Raw genomic sequence first — 21,559 nt, forward strand, 5'->3', positions numbered from 1 at the left:
AGGAAGTAGGCTCCTGAATTTAATAACCACAGTTATAACCTGCATACTTCCAAAATTGAAGTAAGTTCATATATACTGTTAAAATGCATATAAAATAGACTGGCTAAAATTAAAAGAAAAAAAGACAACAATTTAAAATTATTTAGAGGAGTATGAGCAGGACTTCTGTCCCACTCTTCAGGATGAGTTAGGCATCAGGTCAGGAATACAGTAAATAGAGCAGATCTTTGGGGTACTCATGTGCCAGCAGAGGATTTTGAGACATGCATAGCCCAGTCTGAATCGCCAGTGTAGATCCCCTCTGGGAAGGGAAACTTATCTTAAAAATAGCGTGTATCCTTTGGTTGTAACTTTTCAGAGATGGCACAAGGAATTAAGGATGATTTTTTTGTTTTGTTCCTATTAACTTTCAGTCATTCCCAAGCTTTCCACATTGAATGTGATTATATCTACTAATAGAAAAAACTCATATAAATAATAACTGCCATATATTAGCTCTTCCTATACACCAGTACCATTCTAAGTGACATACATGAGTGGACTTATTTATTTCTCACAGTAAACCTATGAAATGGGTGTTTTTGTTTTCTCCATTCTATAGGTAGAGAAGCTGAGGTAGAGAATGGATGTAATGGCCTAAGGACATAGAGTGTGGATTCTAACTCAGGCAGCCTGGCCCACAGAGCCGTGCTCTTGACACTTGGATATTGCATAGAGAGAGCCCTTAATTCCTTGAGTCCAGGAGTCCTTGAAGACTCTATTTCAGTGACGCATAGTATATGGGTTATCTTCCTTTCGGGGTGCGGAAAAGATGGGAAGTGCCTTGCACGTAGTAGCTGCTAAACAGATGTTTGTCTGCATGATATTGTTGTGAATACTGCCCCATAGATTCTGCTTTGAATCTAACTACAATGCCTTCCGTTGTGGTATAAGCCTTTTTTCCCCTACTACCCTCTAGGCAACTACATTGCTTCATACCTGTGATGACTCTGATGGAAAATTTCTCCGGAGTCTTTTTTGCCTGAAGCCCTATAAGGCAAAAAAAGCCTTTTTCCTGGGGCATATTTCTGAGACCTTCTGAGAATCATTTATTTGATTCTTTTTATACCCTTCCCAGAGTGTCTCCAGCTCATGCTTGAGCTCTGGACACCCAAACTGATCACAACACTCCCCCACCTGCTCCAAACCCAGGCTGACCCATAGGGGAGAAGGAAGAGAGAGAGAACGTTGTACAGGTTCTCCATGCCCAAGTCTGTTTTCCTACGCTGGTTCAATGCTTGCTTGGGAATGCATTGTAGTTAGATTCAAAGCAGAATCTATGGGGCAGTATTCACAACAATATCATGCAGACAAACATCTGTTTAGCAGCTACTACGTGCAAGGCACTTCCCATCTTTTCCGCACCCCGAAAGGAAGATAACCCATATACTATGCGTCACTGAAATAGAGTCTTCAAGGACTCCTGGACTCAAGGAGACCTGTTTATCCACTGTGTCTCCCTTCCTCTCTAATCCACCAGCTTGTCCGTGGTTGCATGTCATTAGGGGCTTAGAAATGCAGGCTGCCTGTGCACCAGAAAGGGTGAGACTCATGTTCTAATGTGGACAATGAGCCACCATTAGGAGCACGAGCTATCATTCCATAATCATACACACAACTTAAGGTGGCCAGTGAACCTCTGGGGAAAGCTGCTTTAATGAGCTGTAGCATGGCCGGTCAGAGTAGCAGGCTAACAATGAAACAGGAAACATGGCTTCCAGCTGTAACGAGGTTGGCAGGAAAGTGGGTGTTTTGAGTGGTTATCCAAGCAGCTGCAGCTTCAGCACTGCAGAAGAGAGACAGATTCACCAGGGGCTCTGGAGAAGCACATCTGAACTGGACAGTGCAGGGCCCAGGGGAAAGGGTAGTTCTCAGAGAGTGGAGAGGCTATCACTGTCGCCAGATGAGTATTTTCAGCTTGAGGAGGTTTTACCTCTTATTTTATTGAGTACACTGTGGTACAAGCTGCTTTAATGTCCACTGCATTATCACACTTGCAGATGCTTGATATCTGATATGGAAAAATCAAGGTATGCCACTGATGTTTTAATTTGCCTTTCTCTATGTGTTAAGTTGAACAGCTGCACATGGGGTTTTTAATGACTACATAATATGCGAACATATGGGCACATCAAAACTTGTTTGGAAATTTTCCTCTGCCAGGCCGTTTGCATTTTTCCAGTTGTTCACTGTCGTAAATCCAGGCAGTGGCAAGTTCAAAGCAGCGAACATCACACCTTCCCTGCCCTAGGTGGGGACAGATTGCGTTGCTCTTCCCCATCACTTTGGCCTGTGTTCAGGACTCCTCTGCCATCTTACAACCTAGGGGTGCCACTGACTGTGATTCTGGGCAATTTGCTCCTTTTCTCAAGCCACAGCCTCCTAAGATAAAAAAGTGACATTTCTAGAATGCTCCAGCCTCACAATGCTGTATTCTCACAGGACAGTCTATTAAATCATCAAACTCCCTTTCTTCCTCTGGCAAGGAGGAGAAAACCACCTTCCCGTCAACCCTAGATCATAGTACTTAGAGCTTGTAGAAGAGTCTGCCGGGAAGTTAGGACCTCAGACTATGACATGGTCAATTTTTAAAACATTTTATTTGGTGTTTTAAAAGCTCAGAAATACTATATGATTTTTATATTAATGCTATAAAATATTTAATTTTGTCCAAGTGCTTTCTCTTCTGATTTGGGAGGCAGAGGTTAAGAGCATGGGCTCAAGAGGCAGAGGCCTCGTTACCCTGGGCAAACTTCTTATCTGTGTCTATTTCTCCACCTGTAAAATGGGGATAATAACAGCACCTCAGCAGATAAGTTTGAGGGTTTTAAAATCTGTGCCTGACACACAGTAAAAGCTCAGTAAGAGCTCAGTAAGTAGTATCTCTCAGTAGTATCTGAATTTCATAGGAATCTGATGACCTCCGTTTTTATAGCACCTGACAGGATCCCTCGGGTCTGGGAGTCCTCACTCATGAACACTTTAGACAGAATGAATGAACAGGAAGAAAGTGAGCCACAGAGAGGTCATGGGACAGCTGGCTTGTGTCAGTGGCAAAACTTGAACATTGATATCGTGATTTACCTCTTTACCTGGGGCTGTCTCCGTTTTGGTCTATGCAAACCTACAGGCAGTTAAGAGCAGCAATTTTCAACGTGGGGAGTTGGAAGAGAGGTCACAAAATCCATTTAGTGGTTCATGAGCAACATAGCAGCGAAGTCTACTAAAATAGGAGATGAGAGGGGCATCATCAGAGTAAGAGGTATTTCTTACACGGTTAAAAGTCAAAAAGTTTACCTTGGAAAGGTAAACATTGAGCTTGGGCATCTGCGTCAAGCAAACTCAAGTCCGAATCCTGATGCCTTAAGCTACTGAAAGGTGTCTGACACTAAGTGAAAATGAGGAAGATGGTAATGAGGATAACGATGATAAAGATGCTGTTGACTATGGTGTTGGTGATGATGGAGGATAGCTAACACGTATTGAGTGCTTAGGAGGCACCAGGCACTCTTCTAAATATTGACTCATCAGTCTTCACTACAACTTAATGAGATGGGTGCTGGCATTAGTTCCATTTTTCAGAAGAGAAAACTGAGTCACAGAGATGGTAAGTGATCGAGATAGCCAAGATCGTAAAGCTCTGGCTCCAGAGTCCATTTCTTACCTACAGTGCCATCCTACCTCACAAGTAGGTTCAGTAAGTGTAACCTGTTTTCGTTATGATTTCAGAAAAGAGCAAGACTAAAGGAGGCACCAGTGACCCTGGCCTTGGACACTCCCAGACCCCCATGCTGATTGTTCTGTGCTACTGGGAGTTGGGGGCGGGGTGCCATGGAGACACAGAGAGGCTTACCTCATCTCTAGTTTGCCTGGAGAGTGTGAGAGGAGAAGGTCCCAAATGGCTTTAGGCAGGCACCAGAAAGAGGAAAAATGAAAACCATGTTAAAGATAAATCGAGCCGTTCTTTAAAAGTTAGAAAGTAGACTTAATTAGGACCAGCTCTCCATGTCCAAAACCACAAAAGTTAAAATGGGAAAATATTTCCAGAAATGCCCATTATGTGTTGTTAAAAAAAATCTAGAGTAAAATATATGTTTTATTTTATACATGCCTCCAGCTAAAAATTATGCGTTTACTCACTCACACTGAAGATGAGATTGCAAACCCAAATCTACACAGCCTCGAATCAAATTTAGGTTGCCTGCTAGTGTTGCAGTTTTCTATCGGCCAGATCTTACTCAAGCTCCTCAAAGGAGAAAAGGGGCAAAGATGAAAAAGACAAGAGAGGGGTGGAGAGAGAACCTTTCTTGACAGGCTGTGGCATGTCAGCGTTTGCTCCTATTCCATTAACTGGCCTTCTCTGTCGTCTTGCCTTGGTGCCTATGACGGCACATCTTTCATCACCGTGTCTGCTGTCCTCCTCTGAACTCATGGAAGGGCCACATGTAATTAGATGAGGTCAGCCGGGGGTGGGGGAGGAGAGCCAGGCTCACTGCTCCTAAACAGGACCTCCAAAAATCAGATACAGGGTCGCTCCTGTTCACTGCCTCATCAGCAAGGTCATTAATTGACCCAGATTTCTCAGGGAGCATTTAAAGATGATTCATCTTAGGAAAGGCTAACCCCTGTCTTCCAAATGCTTGGCCTTTTTTTTTTTTTTTTTTTTTTTTTTTTTTTTTTTTTTTAACTACTGTGTAGGAAAACGTCTTTAACTCGATTATGTTTTGAAAAGTGATTTCTCCATGACAAATCAGTACCCTTTTTGAAAACGTACCTCGTCCCCAGAGACGTTCTTGCTCTGCATTTTAGCAGGTCTCCAGGAGTTCACTCTCTGACTCCCGGGATTCGTCAGTATTGTCGAGGCTCTTTTGTTATTGTCCTGAAGTTTACACGAGCTCCCCAAATTGAAGATGAAGGTCACTTATTTATCGTTGTTCGCCTGTCTCCCATTGTACACGAGCAGTTGGGTGTTTTTTCTTCAGCTCTGTTTTCGAGGTATAAGGCTCCACGGCACACTGAGGATACAAGGTGTCCAGCTTACATAATAAACCAGGGAAGAACTAACACACTTTTCTTTTATCATTTTAGTTGAGAAATGCTATGGTGAATCGAAAGACGGGGAAGTTTTCCATGGAGGTGAAGAAGACAGTGGACAAAGGGGTACATTTTTCTCAAACATTTTTGCCGCTTAATTTAAAACAAACCACTGTGAAAAATTAGCTTTGAAAGCTATATCTGGAATAAATATCTTTCGCTGAGATCATTTTTCTCTTGTCTTTACTTATCTCAAACAAGATTCATGTAGTACTGTTAACCTGATCATAGTGTGTCCATTTATTTTTATTTATTTCTGAAGACGTCACTTAGCAGACTAACCATGTTTTCTTTTCTCTACGACTTTTTTTTTTTTTCAATCTAGAAACGGGTTTTGGTGATGACAAATGACTACTATTATACAGACATCAAGGGTACTCCTTTCAGGTAGAGCTGACCATAATACATGGACATTCCATCAGACCCATCAGTTGTGTTTGTACAAAACCTGCTGACACTCTCAGAGCTCATCATCTGAAGATAACCAAACACCCTGCCAAAAGGCTGGAAAGAGTGAGGAAGGGGCTTTTCCCAGGCTGCTTTTGTTTTCCAGAAGGGGGGGAGATGGTTCAGGCTCACCTAGGAGAACTCACTCAATCTGCCGTGGCTTTGCATCTCATTGTCAAACAACTATGCTTTGGGGGTTCCCGCTAAGGGTGAAGACAAGTGCAGAGGTTTACCAGGGTCCTTAACCATTGAACTTGCTGCTTTGTGAGTTCCATTTCACCTTTTATTTCCATGACCAAAAAAAAACAATCCTTCAAACCTGGAGGTGGCATATCCATCCCTACATGTTGTGCCTCTGTTTCCATTTCTCTGAACTGTCCCTGTGTGCTTGTCTACTTTTGAATCCTGTTGTTTCTCTTTGTAACAGTCCTGAAAAATGGCTTTGCCTCATTGCCTGCTTTCAGATGTGTATGTAGCATTCTAAAATTTCCCACTACTATTAACTTAGTGTTGTAATTCGTTTTGTAAAAATTTATTTCAGTAGGCCTGCTTCATGTTCCTGAACTGGTGTCTCAGGGCTAAGGAGAGAAGGAGTTTACTGACTATAGAATAATCTGAAAAATAAATTCTAGCATTGTTGTCCTAAACTGCCAAGGATCATGGGTGGATTCCATGTGGAACCAGGAGCAAACAAGGAACACATGAGCTGCTAAGTGGGTTTGCCAAGTAGTCTTTCTAAAGTAAGAGACTGTGTTTTAAAAACAAAGTCTCTTGCTTTAGACAAAAACAGAATGGATCTTAAATCAAACCAGGGAGTGTGAAAAACCTATTAGACCCGGGAGAGGATTGGGCAAAGAAGCCTGCAACACCAATGCGATTACACTCATGTGGTAGAGGAAGTTTTTGGTTTTGCCCTTGAGAAGGGGTCAATTTCCTGAGTCCCAAACTCTAGAGGATGGAGAGACCCATCTCTGGCTGAATGCAGGGCAAGGGTGTATAAAGAGCAGGGCGCATAGTCCTTGGGAGGGCATCTGAGAGAAGGGCTTGCTGGAAGGGCGAGCAGTTTGCCACAACTCTGAAAACACAAAGAGTAGCCAATTGCTGCTGGCATTTCCAATCAGAAATGACTTTGAAGCAGCTGATTGAACCTAAGAAAAACCAACACCAGTGATAATCAGTGGGGTTTTGAAAGTAAACAGTTGGAAAAATTGTTTACAGATTATAAAATGGAAATGCGAAAAATGAAAAATTAAAAAATGTTAGCCCACAAGTCTATTCGAGTTGATGCCAGGGATTTCAAGATCTGCTTTGTCTCTCTGCACAGTTTAGGTGTGGCGCTCTCCAGAGGTCATGGGAAATATTTCTTCCGAGGGAATGTAACCATCGAAGAAGGTAAGATGCTGCCTGGCTCGTCTTATCCTTTGGTGTGGGAAGAAAGCTCGGGAGCCAGCTATTGAGTTAGCTGAAGAACTTGTTCATCTGTCCACACCTCTGACCAGTCCCTTGGACATCCCACTCAAACAAATGCCTACTTGATATTCTTAATACCTTCTTCTTCTCTGTTGTGCCTAGAATTCAGAATGGCAGGAATTCTAATTCAGGGTTGTGATTTAATTTACTTATATTCTGCTTTCATCCACGATGCTATTGACTGTGAGTTACTCATAGTTAACAGCTTTGTGGATGAAAGCAGAATATAAGTAAATAGGAATCATCCCTCAACTATATTCTTCTCATACATAAAAATTGGTACTTGGGAGAAATACAAATTTATGAAATAACTCATGCCCAGGGGAAACCATGAAAACAGAGATATGAGAGCCTTAGTCTCTCCTACACAGTTGAGCCACATATTTCACTTGTGTTTCATGGCACCCCTGGCTGCGATGGGAAATGTGACCATTTAAATGATTTACATAGGTCAGAGGGAGTAAGTAGCACCTTGAAGTTCCCAGACCCTCTTGTCTTCATAAAGCACAGAGGCACAGTAAACTCTCAGCAAACAGGAGCAGTTGTGATAGCTCTTTAAATTTTAAAATTGCTGTCACACGTGCTGTCCTTTTCTTCTCCCAACTACCCGGTAGTTCAGAGAGGTTACCTGTCCCAGCATTAGGAGCTCACGGGGTGGTAGACATCGTCTCTGAAGGGCCCCACTCCCTGAGTTGCCTTGAGTGACTCACTTGCACATTAGGTTTTGCATATCCACAGAGAAGGAGTTGGCCCAGAGCAGTAGTCTTTCTGGATATCCATAGGGAGGACAGTCAGGAATAGGAAGGTCAATTATAAGCCAAGTTTTAACTGGTCAGAACTGATTATACACGCATGTGGTGAGCTTCCGGAAGCTGGGCCATCCACAGCGCTCTCAGGTGATGCCACAGGGCATGAGGAAGGAGGTGAATGTTCCCTGAGACGCCAAACTCCTAGATAGCCTCTGGTTTACTGCCAATGGTCCCTGCCCATGTTGTTTCAGGGATGTTGGTTTGTGCTTCCCAAGTAATTGTGAGATTGTATGGGGGCGGAAAGGAAATTAGAGGGGCTCACTGTGAGCTGGGCAGAACGCAGAATGTGCCCACCAAAGAGCTAACCGTGTGGTCTCTCTTCCCAGAGACACACCAGAGAACACAGGCAACTCTGACTTGGGCAAGACACTCTCCAGGATGTGTTCTCAGGATCATGTTTTCACTTCTAGAATTTTCTGGCTCTATGGGCCATGTTGGCTCTGTGGACATCACTGCCCATTAAGCCAGAAAATTCATGTCTAAGCCATGTGAGGTCAAACTGAAGAAACAACTCATGATCAGAACAATAGAAGGAGAGGTTATTAAGGGATTAATTGCCTCTCATGGGTCTGTTCCCTTGGTCAATCTTCAATACATGGGCCTGTCCCTCCCTTCCTCTCTCTCTGTCTCTCTCTCTTACACACACATACACATACACACACACACACACACACACACGCATGCATGGAGACACAGATACACACAGTTGTTTTGCATTGTCTTTTGGATTCTTTTTCAGTCACTATCTTCTTCCTGTATGTTCCACAGCTGTGAGGCTAAACGGTCACATAGAATTTCAGAGCTAACTGTAACCACTATGCAAGAAATTAGCTCAGATCCTCAGCAAGGGGGAGAGTAGCTGCTTATCCACACAAATGAGGTCATATCTTCCTCTCTGTGTTGGTCCTCTGTAAATAAAAAGACTGACAATCCTGCCAGCTTTGCTGAGTAATAGAACTTAAGAAAGTTGCTTCCCCTTGGGCCAACTAGTAGAGGGTCTCATCATCTCCAGGAGCCATGGTGTGATTATTGTTCTGTTCTTGGAGAGGGAAGGAGTTCCTTGGGGTTGGCAACCACACTTCTATAGGATCTTCAATAAGGAATAACTCCCTACAGAATGTAGGAATTTTCCACATGCTTTGCCAATGCCAGAGATTACAAAGATGGCAAATAGGTAGATTTTGGTCAAAAATATAAAAGTCATTACCGAGATTGAAGGTATGGGCTATAGTTCTACCTGCTGAAATTGTTTCTTTTATGAATCTTTTAATCTTTTTCAACACTTCGTATCTTTTGTTGTTGTTGTTGTTGAGATGGAGTCTTGCTCTGTCGCTCAGACTGGAGTGCAGTGGTGTGATCTTGGCTCACTGCAACCTCCGCCACCTCCCGGGTTCAAGTGATTCTCCTGCCTCAGCCCCCTGAGTAGCTGGGATTACAGGCGCGTGCCACCACTCCTGGCTAATTTTTGTATTTTCAGTAGAGACAGGATTTCACCATGTTGGTTAGGCTGGTCTCGAACTCCTGACCTCGTGATTCGCCCTCCTCGGCCTCCCAAAGTGCTGGGGTTACAGACGTAAGCCACTGTGCCTGGCCACTTTGTATCTTTTATTTGTATTGCACATGGTAATTGTTCAACAAATTAGAGCTTAGGTCATTATTGTCAGCAGTTCAAATCATCAGTAGATGTGATTTTTATCAGAAGGACCAACATCAGAGGTGAAAGAATAAGAGAACAATTAAATTTCCTTGGTGCCCTAGGAACCCAGAGAAGAAGCAGTCAAAAAGATCTTCCTGATAGATCTCATCTCTTCTGAGTTTCATTTATAGGTCCTGTGAAATACAGCCAGAGAGGATTTTGTAAATGATGTTGGGAGGATGGAAACTGCAGCTAGAAAAACATACTTGACACCCTTAACCCAGTTTTCTGGGAAGGTACAGTCCCTTCTCAGGGACTTTGCACTTGTTATTCCTTCTGCCATGAGCACCCTCCCTGTCACCTACATGACTCTTCCTTGCCTCATTCAGGTCACTTTCTCAGTGAAGCCTTTCCTGACCTCCATAGTTACAATGGTCTCTTTCTTTCTCTTCTCTCTCTCTCTCTCTCTCTCTCTCTCTCTCTCTCTCTGTCTCTCTCTTCCCGGCCCCCCCCCCCTTATCTCTTGGTCCTCCCTGTTCTTGTTCCATGTTCCCTTTTCCTTTTTAGCCCTCGCCACCATCTGATATGCACTCAAGTTAAATTTTAATATAATTTACTATCTCTTTTCTGCCAGTAGAAATTAAAAACAATGAAGGCAGTGATTTTTGTCTTCTTTTATTCACTGCTATATTCTCAGGGCCTAGAATCATACCTGGCGTATAGCAGATGCTCAGTAAAATTATAGAAAAAAGAAAGGAATGGGAGGAGGGCAAAAGGAAGGAAGGAAAGTTGTTTGGTTGGGAAAGCAAAAAAAGAAGAAAGGCTGCACAGATGGATGGATTGCACTAGGGACTAATCCCTATCCCATTTAACTGTTTTCTGGCACTTGTGAGTGATGCAGTATTACTTGTATCTCATGGTAGATATAACTCAAAGAGCTGACATGGCATCCCCAAGGTCATTCAGCCTATAGGTGTTGGAGCCTGGATATGCCCACTTGGATTATATGTTCATTCTAATGTATTCTCTATTTTTTGTAAAATCAAGCAGAATTGTGTGATAGGTCTAGTATTTTGCTACTTCTTTTACAGATTTGTATTTGAGAAGGAAACTGGAGTCCTGAGTGTAGTAAGATGCTATCTGTCATTTAAGAAACTAACTTCCCAAAACAGGCTGTAAGCATCATGGGAGTTCCTGAGGTCATCATTCAGAAGTGTATGTCTGCTGATAACCCATTAAGATCAAGCCACTTAAAAGTGCAAAGAAACAGTAATCCTTGCAGAGATAGGATGGTCTGGAACCTTCTCTAAAAACTCCCAGATTCCCTGCAAGCACCAGCTCCCCTAGTTTTCTTCCCAAAGGATGACCATTTTCACTTAGGATCCTGTAACAACTAGCAATCTTTGCCGCTCAAAAACAGTTGAGTATTGACGACTTCATATTGTTCAACCTATAGTTTCACCCTCACAACCACACATCAATTAGGGACTATTATTCCTGCTTTTCACATGAAGAAACTGACATTCAGAGAAGTAAAGTAACTTGTTGACATCACACAGGAGGTCAGTGGCCTAGCCCAGTTCCCAACTCAGACTAAATGGAGCACCAGAGTGAGTGTTTCTAACAGTCCTGTTAAGCGTCTCCCTCCAGACTCATTTGTGTATCCTCTGTCTTCAAGGGGTTAAGGTTTTCCTGGGATGAACAGCCAGGGAAGGTAGCTGTGCTGGCTGAGTGAGGTGGAGATGGGGAGAGAGTCCTGCGTGGAAGGGAACTCGTTTATTTTGCTCAGAGTCCCTGCTCCAAGGCAGGTCCCTTAGGGTTGATGTCTACCCTTAACCCACCCCACAGCCCTACCCTAGAATATCTGAAGCACACAGGAGGATCGGGGAAGTGGTGCTTACTCATGAACCCCTTCTCCTTGACCCCTAGGCCTGCATGACTTAGAACATCCCGATGTGTCCTTGGCAGATGAATGGTAAGAATTAAACCATCCCTCCTTGACTATGGCATCCTTCGTTGCCCTCTTTGATTCTGCATGGTTTATGCTCCCTTGCCCAGTTTTCCTGGTTCCAAGGCAAAGGAAGCTGTAAATATTGACATGCTCTTCTTTTGGGCCATGTCATGTTCTTAGGTCCTACTGCAACACTGACCTACACCCTGAGCACCGCCATCTGTCTCAGTTGGAAGCGATTAAGCTCTACCTCAAAGGCAAAGAACCTCTGCTCCAGTGTGAGTATGCCTTCAAAAGTGTGTCATGTTTTCAGGGGTAATGGTGGGGAATGAACTCAAAACTATTTTTTGGCCTCAGTTTTTAAGGGAAGCTTTGCTTTGGCAGAGATTATCAGTCACATGAAATCCAATCAAATATCTGCTTCCTGTAGGAACAGGAGAAAGAATGTGGATTTTGGAAAATTGCACAGAATCCCCAATCCTGGTTTAACTATTTGCACTGGGCTTTGTCCCCTTCTGAACCATTTAGTCAAGCAACTGAATAGGATGGAAATGTTAGAACTGGAAGGGACTGTAAATATTTGCTCATCTCCCTTATTTTGCAAATGAGAAACCAAGGCTGGAAGTAGGTTGTGTTTCATTCAAGGCTGTATCTAGGTCTCCTGGTTCTCCCAAGAATGGGGTCACGACAGGGTCACATAGCCTCTCAGTGTGGTACATGCTGAGTGTCCTACCTACCAAGCATCCCCTTCTAGGGGAGCTCAGTGAGTAAGAAATCTCTCAGCTGGTGCAAAAGAGACAGGAAGAGCAGCAGCAGCCCGGGATGCCCCTCAAAAGCAGGAGCAGACCCTATACTCTCACAGGATAGCTCTAGTAGCTACAGTTTGGGCAGGGGGAGAGCCACCAAAACTGATCATGATATCTGCCCCCACCTCTAAACAAGCATATGTATTCAATGACATGAAAAGTGCTTTACATACATAATCCTAAGAGAGGTTTAAGGAGATTATCCAACTACTAAACGACATCTCCATAGAATGGATTTACTTTTCGGGATATGCGCTGGTGGAGAAAGGATCAGATGGATATCCTACAAGCCCAATATGTCATTGTCTTTGACTTTTTAAGGACATATTTAAAAAACAAAAGTATAGAGACAATATAAATAATACATTTGTAGTCACCATCCAACTTTACGCAGTCTTAATATTTTACCATCCTTACTCCAGGTGCTTTTTAAGGAATGAGACATTACAGATAAGGTTGAAGTCCCTGGGTCCTTGCTCAGCCTCATTTCCTTCCCAAAGAGAATGACCTTCTGTATTTGTTCATTAGTCTCAATAATTTAATGCTATTCCTACATATGTAGGTATCTATAAACAATATGTAGCATCAATTTTATCATTTTAAAATATATATTAAACTTTATATGTATGGTATATTATATGAATTACTATATATAATATATACAATATGTGCATAAATATATATGTACTACAACTTATATTTTCACCCATTATATTTTTGAAATTTGTGTTGATCATTCAGCTTTAATGCATTTATTTGCATTACTATATGGAATTCCACTACATAACTTAATATATTCATTGTCTTACTGATGATAAGTTATTTCTAGCTTTTGCTTTTCAGCAGAGCTCTTTTTTTTTTTTTTGCTCCTAGTCAAGGTGAGGACTGGCTTGTCTCATGTGATAATTAGTTGTCCTCCTCTGCAGAGTGATTTGAGAGTTCTAGGATGCCTCTCCTAGACTTATCATATGCTCCCATTCCTTGGCCTCTTCCACAGAGCTCTACCAAGAGTCCCTTTGGATGGGAACAGACATTCTCCTTTAAAATGAAACGATTCTTGACCGGGCGCATTGGCTCATGCCTATAATCCCACTTTGGGAGGCCGATTCAGGCAGATCATTTGAGGTCAGGAGTTTGAGACTAATCTGGCCAACATGGTAAAACCCCATCTCTACTACAAATACAAAAATTAGCCAGGTGGTAGTGGCCTGTGCCTGTAATCCCAGCTACTTGGGAGGCTGAGGTAGGAGACTGGCTTGAGCCTGGGAGGCGGAGGTTGTGGTGAGCCGACATCGTACTACTGCACTCCAGTCTGGGCGACAGAGTGAGACCCTGTCTCAAAAAAATAAGCAAATAAATAAAAATAAAATGAAACAGTTCTTAAATAGAAGGAATCACAAAATAAGAATCCCAGTGGTTATTAAGCTATAGTATCTCTTTCCCATGTGACAACAGGCTGAGAATTTCAGGGTGCTCAATAATTTCAGTTTTAGGAGAGGACAGAGATGGGGATGATGACAGCCAAGTGTTCAAGGAGTACTGGCCTGTGGCCTCCAAATCTGGGACTCAGCCTGCTGGTCCGTGGCAGGAAGCACACAATGGGGTGAGAAAGCAGGAAACGGAAGTGTGAGACACCCAAGCCTCTCAGTTGACTACCTTCTTGCCCAAATGCTTTGGAGGCTCCTGTGTTGCAGGCATACCGGGTGTCAGAACTGTTTCGTATTTTCAACTGGTGGGAACTTAACTCATAAAGCAACACGCCTCATGAGAAAGTAGCCTGCAGACACTGCACAGTGAGCCCATGAGTGCCTCTCATGCCCCTCTTCCAGCCCTGCCAAAGCATCCTCTTGTCTGTCCCTCCCAACAGGTGATAAAGAATTGATCCAAGAAGTCCTTTTTGATGCCGTGGTGAGTGCCCCCATTGAAGCATATTGGACCAGCCTGGCCCTCAACAAATCTGAGTAAGTGGTTGCACGTGTCCTCCTTTCATGGCCATTTCCTCACCAACACTCCGAAATATGGTTATGGTTTAAAGAACTAAACTGTTTTAGGAGCCTGGTGTTAAAGTTCTTTAATTTTCCCCCAAGCTCCAAACCACAAGAGCTAGAGCAGATTAGCGACTCGGGCTTGGATGGCAAGCTCCTGGCTTTGACATATAATTTGTTTGAGTTTTAACGTTACATGAAATTTGGTACGCTGAGGTAGGGTGACACTTCCGAGAGAGAGGGAGGCAGAAGGGAACTTCGTTTCCTGCCTCGCCACAGCTCTCTCTACTTTGCAGTCTTGAGGGAGCTTGGGATCTGGGCCAGGTTAGGTTGTGAGTGGGACGGAGAAGTGAGAGCTTGATTTCATAGGGTGTCAGATATAACCCTGTGGTTTTATTTCTGAAGTGGAGGGTGGAGGGGCTGCGGGCAAGGCTGTGGTAGTTGATATCAAAGACTAGGATGAGAACTGCTTTAGCAGCTTATTATTATCTCTTTACTATTCTTAATTTAAGTAGAGTATTAAAGATTAAAAAGAAAAGGAAGAACCATTCCTTTTCTCTTATATCTTCATGTGTTACATGATTCATTTCTCTCTCCACTTTCCTGTTCTTCCTTTGTTCGTTCCCTCCTTTTATCTTCCCTTCCATCCTGTTTCTCTCCATTTTTCGATTCAGTATTTCATTCCCTCATTGTATCTTCCCTTCCATCCTGACATTCATTCTGTTTTCATTTTCATTCATTCACTCATCAAGTCTTGACTGTGTGTCTGTTATGTGCCAGACTCTGACCGAGGTGTTGGAGAAATGGAGAGAAACCACACAGATAGAGCTCTTAACATCATGGCACCCGTGGTATATAGTGTGCTGTATTATTAAGAATCATAACTGCTTTGAAGGAAAAGTAAAGACACATAAAGTGTAACAGATCTAAAGTGGAGGAGGAAGATGGGAACTAGTTCAAGGTTCAGGCAGCATTCTAGGAACAGCACATACAAAGGCCCTGAGATGAGAAAGTATTTGACACATTGGCAGAATTTAAAGAAGGTGGACACAGCTGACATATAGAGGATAGACTGGAAGATGTCAGAGGATGAGGCTGCAGAGGGGCCGCATGGCTCAGGACCTTGAGAGTTAGGTTAGGGATTTTGGATTTTATACTCAGAGCACTGGAAGATCACTGAAGGATTTTAAGAAGGGGAAGGAAATGATCAGATTTGCATTTTACAAAAAGATCTCTCTATTGCTGTGTGGAGAACAGAGGGTAATGGGGTGAGAACAATAGTAAAGGTTCCTACAGTTTTCCCAGGGATTTGTGACTTGGACCAGGGCAGTGGGCACAGAGAGAAGAGGTCCACTTGTGGCTTGCTTCAGAGGCAAGGTCCCTAGGACTTGATGATGGGTTTGTCATGTGAGGGCAGGGAGGTTGAGCCATCAAAGATCATTCCCAGGTTTATATCATGAGCTATTGGACAGATGGTGCTATTTGCTAACACAAGAGACACTGGGGGAGGATCACGTTTAGGGCTGGGCATGGCCAGTCTCTCTTCTAGACATCATAAGCTTAAAATGGCTGAAAGTGTCCCAAATGGAGATGTCAGGTACGCTGTTTAATATGCAAAACTGGAGCCCCAGAGAGACTGCCATTTTCATTATTAGGGGTGTCTTTGGACTGCTTGCCTTCATGGCATAGATCTTATTTCCTGGGAAGCTGGCAAATAATTGAGCCCGTCCTGGGGTTTCTTTCTCTAGTGAACCTTGAAGTGTTTCTTTTCAGCTCTCATGAAACTCAAAATCTTGAGCAAAGGTTGCTGATTCATTCCTAACACATACTAAAGATTTCCAAAATGGTAACTTGCTTTGTAGTCCACATCTGTAACTGATTGGACAGCCTGGCTTTCCAATTTGGTGTAGGCTACAAGCAGAAATGCATAGTGTTGGTTTTTATTCAGCCCTTAAATACTTAAAGGTAGCATCCACCACTTTGACTTTCATCAAAGATCAAGTAACCGAATGACCTTACTTTGAAGATAATGTGGAGAATGCTTTGGATCAAATTGCTAGTAGCATTTAGGACAGAGAAACAGGCTCAAGAATTGGTGTTCTCTTCATACATTTATTTTAGGATAAAATTATGTGTTTGTGGGCCGGGTGCAGTGGCTCACGCCTATAATCCTAGTACTTTGGGAGGCCAAGGTGGGCAGATCATGAGGTCAGGAGATCGAGACCATCCTGGCTAACACGGTGAAACCCCGTCTGTAGTAAAAATACAAAAAATTCACCTGGTGTGGTGGCGGGTGCCTGTAGTCCCAGCTACTCGGGAGGCTGAGGCAGGAGAATGGCATGAACCCAGGAGGCGGAGGTTGCAGTGAGCTGAGATCGTGCCATTGTACTCCAGCCTGGGCGACAGAGCCAGACTTTGTCTCAAGAAAAAAAAAAAAAAGAAAATTATGTGTTTGTGGAGAAAGGCCATTTGCTTTTTGCACAGGAGAAATATGCCTTGCAAATCTCCTAAAGAACACACTCAAGCATATAAAATTTGCCTTGGAAGTTGAAATAAAATGATATTTAGTGAATTTTTATATTAGTTTTCCTTGCCAAGGCCCTTCTTAGAGTTCCTATGTGTAGCCTCCTACAGAGCTATCGGAAGAAGCCATTTATTTACATATCTCTTTAGGGTTGGTGGTGAGAACAAGGCCTGTGATCTGGTAGAAGTGATAAGCAGGTGCCCCCACAACTGTGTGGATGTCAAAACCAATTCCAACCACGTGGAATTCCAGGCTGTGGGATGCTGCAAACTTGGTTCCGTGGCTCAGTTGCTTTAATGGCAGATTCCACAAATGATCTCAAGACCAAGAATAAACTTGGTAGCATTAATGCAAAAAGCTAGTCCTAAGCCCTAATCCTTCCCATTCTTAGCCTGATCTCTTTGAACTTGCACCCAGAACCTTGAAATAAAGATGTGTGTATGGTTGGAAGTAGATTTTTTCCACATGCTGCTTTTGTTGGCAGGAAGTTCTTCATTTTTCCTGCCAGTATTACTGTGAAAACTTTTGTTAGGGATACAAGTTGGCAATCTGTGCTGTGTGTGTGTGTGTGTGTGTGTGTGTGTGTGTGTGTGTGTGTGTTTCTATAACTTCTTTTAAAGTTCAAGTTTCAAAACTACTATTTGGTAAAACATTCTGTGAATATTAAAATGCAATGCATTATCTGCTTACTGCCTAGAGGCCTTCCTCTGATGTCCACTGTTCTATTTCAGGAATTCTGACAAGGGCGTGGAGGTTGCCTTCCTCGGCACTCGCACGGGCCTCTCCAGAATCAACCTGTTTGTCGGAGCTGAGCAACTCACCAATCAGTAAGTAGGAGGGATCCTCTACAGGGGCCCAGGGAGCTCCTGAAATGGAACATTCAAAGGGAAGCTTATTTCATTTCTGGATTCCACTACTGGTAGAAACACAATTTAGGCCACTCCAGGCCTATTGAGATTTTTCTTCTCTGTTCTACCATGGGGGCCCCAGCATGTGCTTTCACCTGCCTGTTAGCCCTTCCACCACCCTTTGTTCCTCACGCTTGTTGTTGGCTTCTGTCCACTGTCCTGGAGTCCTCTCCCGCCCTGATGAGTCATTTCAGAACTCTGGGAGGTGGTGTGGCTGCTAGGGGAGCCGCCAGAGGGAGGAAACACTCATCTTGTAACAAATGGCTTCAGGGTATTCAGCTGTTCTGCAGCTATGCTGAGGAATTCCTCCTGCCTGTACAAAAATCAGTGTTCCAAGTCCTGTTTGTTTGTTTATATTTTACTAATAAACCTCTGTGCCTCTGTGCTTAGCCTGAGGGGCTGCAGAGCTCCACACCCAGGAGTGGGCCCTCTGGGGACACTGGGGTTTGATAGTGTCTCCTTGGACTTCCAAAGAGACCTGGATGGATGGTGGGCAGAGAGTTTCCGGGTCTAGTACCCAGATGTTCAGCCCCTGTATCTTCAGAGAGCCACAGGCCCTTAACGCATCAAACTGGTGTTTCACCAGTGCTAGTAGGTAGACGGTGAAGTCTTTCCTGAGTCTGTTAATAAGTTTTTTCAATTTATTTTCTCTGAAACAAGAGAGATTGTTAAGACATGGACAAATGGGTCCCAAGATTCAGAAAGTTTGAGAGTGGTTTGCAAGTGTATGTGTGAGTGCAGAGGTTACCACAGAACATTATACCCCCAACCTTCAGGGTACCTGGAGGTGAATAACCAAGCCAGAGGGTAGCTGCCAATTTGAGAGGGGTTGGCTCATCAGGGGTCCAAGGAGGCGGTGCTTCCTTGGAACTTGACAGTGCTGTTTGCATCTGCTAAATGAGGCCCTGACACCCACCATATAACCTTACAAAACCAAGTCTGGTAAATGACGGATCAATCGATGTTTAGATATTTTGAGAGACTGGCTTTGAATTCTGTTCCAGGACTTTGACCTTCTTGATACTCACGTTTATCATCTATGAAGTTTGATTATAGTTGCAACTTGATTTTTAAAGCCCTTTTTAAGCATTTTACCACCCCCGCTCCAATTGCTTTTCCAGAGGGCAAGTTCCTGGGAAGGGCTAGAGGTGCTGAGATACACGTTACCTTCTCCTGTTAGGATCCAGATAGGCAAGAGGAGACAAGGGAATTCTTTTTCTAATACTCAATGAGAAAGTCTGCTGCTGGTATTGAGACTGACACAAGCAAAGCTGCAAAACAGTAACAATAAAACATGACACCTTGCTGGTCTGATAACTGTGTTATTGTGACAGATTTAAAAGACAAAGGACCACAGTAAGGATGCTGGGAGGTATACCTGGCTTATCTCACTTGGGTGTCTTCATTCTGTCCACCTGAAAAGTGAGAGCAATGATCTCTTTTGGTTACTGTGAAGATCCAAAAAAATTATGGATGGGCTGGGCACAGTGGCTCATGCCTGTAATCCCAGAACTTTGGGAGGCCGAGACAGGCAGATCACTTGAGGTCAGGAGTTCAAGACCAGCCTGGCCAACATGGTAAAACCCTGTCTTTACTAAAAATACAAAAATTAGCCGGGCATGGTGGTGCACACCTGTAATCCCAGCTACTCGGGAGGCTGAAGTAGGAGAATCACTTGAACCCAGGAGGTGGAGGTTGCAGTGAGCTGAGATTGCACCACTGCACTCCAGCCTGGGCAACAGAGTGAGACTCTGTCTCAAAAATAATTTTTTTTTTATGGATGAAAAATTTCTTTGGGAAGCTAAAAATTCCTACAACTATGTGTTCTATTCTCTGTGGCATTACGTGACCCACAGAGTGGGTACTCATTGACAGTTTGGATGGATGAAATCTTCTGTCTTCAAGAAACTCCTGTCCTTGCTTCATATAGAGGCACCTTGACATCTATTGTCTTAAGATCTTACCTGCCTATCCCTTCCCATCAAATGGTATTTGTCAAGATTCAGCTATTTGGATACACTCTCTAAGCCAGGCTGAGAAAGTTTTTAGCATTTCTGACATTTGGTTTAGTTTTTGCTTTTGACTAGGGCATGAAAGGCAGAGCTTAAAGTATTGGGCAGAGAACTTGATAATATAAAGTTGCTACCCTGCAATTATCTCGTACTATCATCAGTCTCCTACACTGAGATTTCATCCCATACCCCTGCCACCTGCATTTGGAAGTTGGTCAATCATACTGAAACGTGGCTGTCACCCCCAAGAGTTATAATACATTCTGTGCCTTCAGTACAACCTCTCACATCACCATGCATATAGCATCCAGTGATGTTTGCCTTCATAGCATACAACCCTGAGTTTAGAGGGTGACCACTTTACCCCTGCCCTTTCAACCACTGAGAACAAAAGAAGCTCTGGCTTTAAGAATCCCATTTATTTGTTAGAGCCTGTTTTCAGTGTCCATAACACTCTTTCACATATGGTGTTACGTAATTCTGATAGAACCCTGGTAAAGTGCAGCATTTTTATTGTTCCCATTTTGTAGATGAGTAAATGGGGGTCAGAGACTCAATTATTCACTCAAAGTCACCCAGTTCTTCCCAGAACCTAAAGCAGCCTGATACACCACTGCAGTAGCTCCCAGTATCCAGGAGGAGACTTTCACCTTACCCAGAAGGATCTTTCTTCCTGAAGAACATTTTTGGGATTCTGTAAAATCAGGTCGCTCCTTCCCGTTTCCTCCAGAATCGCTGCCCAGTAGTTGGCAGAGGCCTCCAGGGTTTCCCGGCAACTCAGTCCTTTCACATTGACACCAGGGCTAATGGGGATCAAGTACTGCAGGCTCCTGCTGGCTGGCCTGGGTGCCAGCACTATCCCGGGCAGCAGGGCACTGGCCACCCAGATGTTCAGCGTTCTAGATCTATTGCCAGCCACCCACAAAGCCTGAATGTCACCATCTGAGGACCACTTCACACCTTCTAACCGAGCTACCATCTCATCTACTATGACTCTTGAAAAAGGCCCCCTGTGGCACCATTAACCTGTGCTGCATAGACAGGGCACCTCTTAGCTGTAATGACCACTGAACAGACCTGCTGGGAGTGCGAACACCTTCTGATCAGCCGTGGCTGCACCTGTGTGTGGAAAGCAGCAATGTATCCTGCTATGGGCCAGGCAACAGAGGCTCTTCCTCACACCGTCCAAGTCAGGTTTATGAAGAATTTCATGTCTAGCGAAAGAAATGAAAAGGCTAAAATTTCAGTGTTCCTGACGTCTGATGACTTTTAGATCAGGAAACATTATCACTGAATACAGCAGCCTAAGGAAGAGCTTGTCTACCAAGATGAGCCTGGAAGTCCTGACGTCCAGCATTCTAGATAGCACAGGGGATCTCCGCACTTTCTTAATCTTGCATATGACTCCAAAGTTGGCCTTGGCCTTCTGAATGAGAGAAGAGTGCTTTTTAAAAAATTTTGTTTTAAACATTTTTAATTTCTGGAGAGTCATTTTGTCAATAAGAGTCAAGACCAAATGCAAGCAGCTATGCTATGTCAGACCATTTTTGACCTACAATTACCAGTTCTAGGAGCACAAAATTTTATAGCAGTATTAACAAAGTAGACCACTCATAAAGATGGCCATACAGACAAAGGGATTTGAAAGAATTGAGAAATTTCATTTTTGAAGATATAGGAAATTGTGTTTAATAATGGAGGAGCTCTTATCTGGATATGAGATTAAATTTATCTTGTGATCATTAAGCATATACCAAGCGCCTGCTGAGAGCCAGGCCCTGATAATATTGGGAAAAGGAAGGTCCCAGACCTTAGGAAGGAGTAAGGACATGCTAATACAAGTTATAGGGAGGTAGATTCCAGAGCTATCTAAGAACC

General features: G+C 43.4%; 1 protein-coding gene across 4 annotated transcripts in view; it reads left to right on the top strand.

Annotated features, from left to right (window-relative positions):
- Positions 1 to 21,559, top strand: part of CACNA2D3 (calcium voltage-gated channel auxiliary subunit alpha2delta 3) — a 938,743-nt gene that overhangs the window by 744,130 nt on the left and 173,054 nt on the right. For all 4 annotated transcript variants that reach the window (XM_050781062.1, XM_050781063.1, XM_050781066.1 and 1 more), the window contains 7 exons: positions 5,128 to 5,199; positions 5,459 to 5,520; positions 6,905 to 6,972; positions 11,425 to 11,470; positions 11,627 to 11,724; positions 14,120 to 14,213; positions 17,493 to 17,588. In XM_050781062.1, the coding sequence (XP_050637019.1) occupies positions 5,128 to 5,199; positions 5,459 to 5,520; positions 6,905 to 6,972; positions 11,425 to 11,470; positions 11,627 to 11,724; positions 14,120 to 14,213; positions 17,493 to 17,588 (536 nt within the window). The remainder of the gene's footprint in view (positions 1 to 5,127; positions 5,200 to 5,458; positions 5,521 to 6,904; positions 6,973 to 11,424; positions 11,471 to 11,626; positions 11,725 to 14,119; positions 14,214 to 17,492; positions 17,589 to 21,559) is intronic.

Source organism: Macaca thibetana, chromosome 2 (assembly GCF_024542745.1).
Source record: "Macaca thibetana thibetana isolate TM-01 chromosome 2, ASM2454274v1, whole genome shotgun sequence".
NCBI lineage: Eukaryota > Metazoa > Chordata > Mammalia > Primates > Cercopithecidae > Macaca > Macaca thibetana.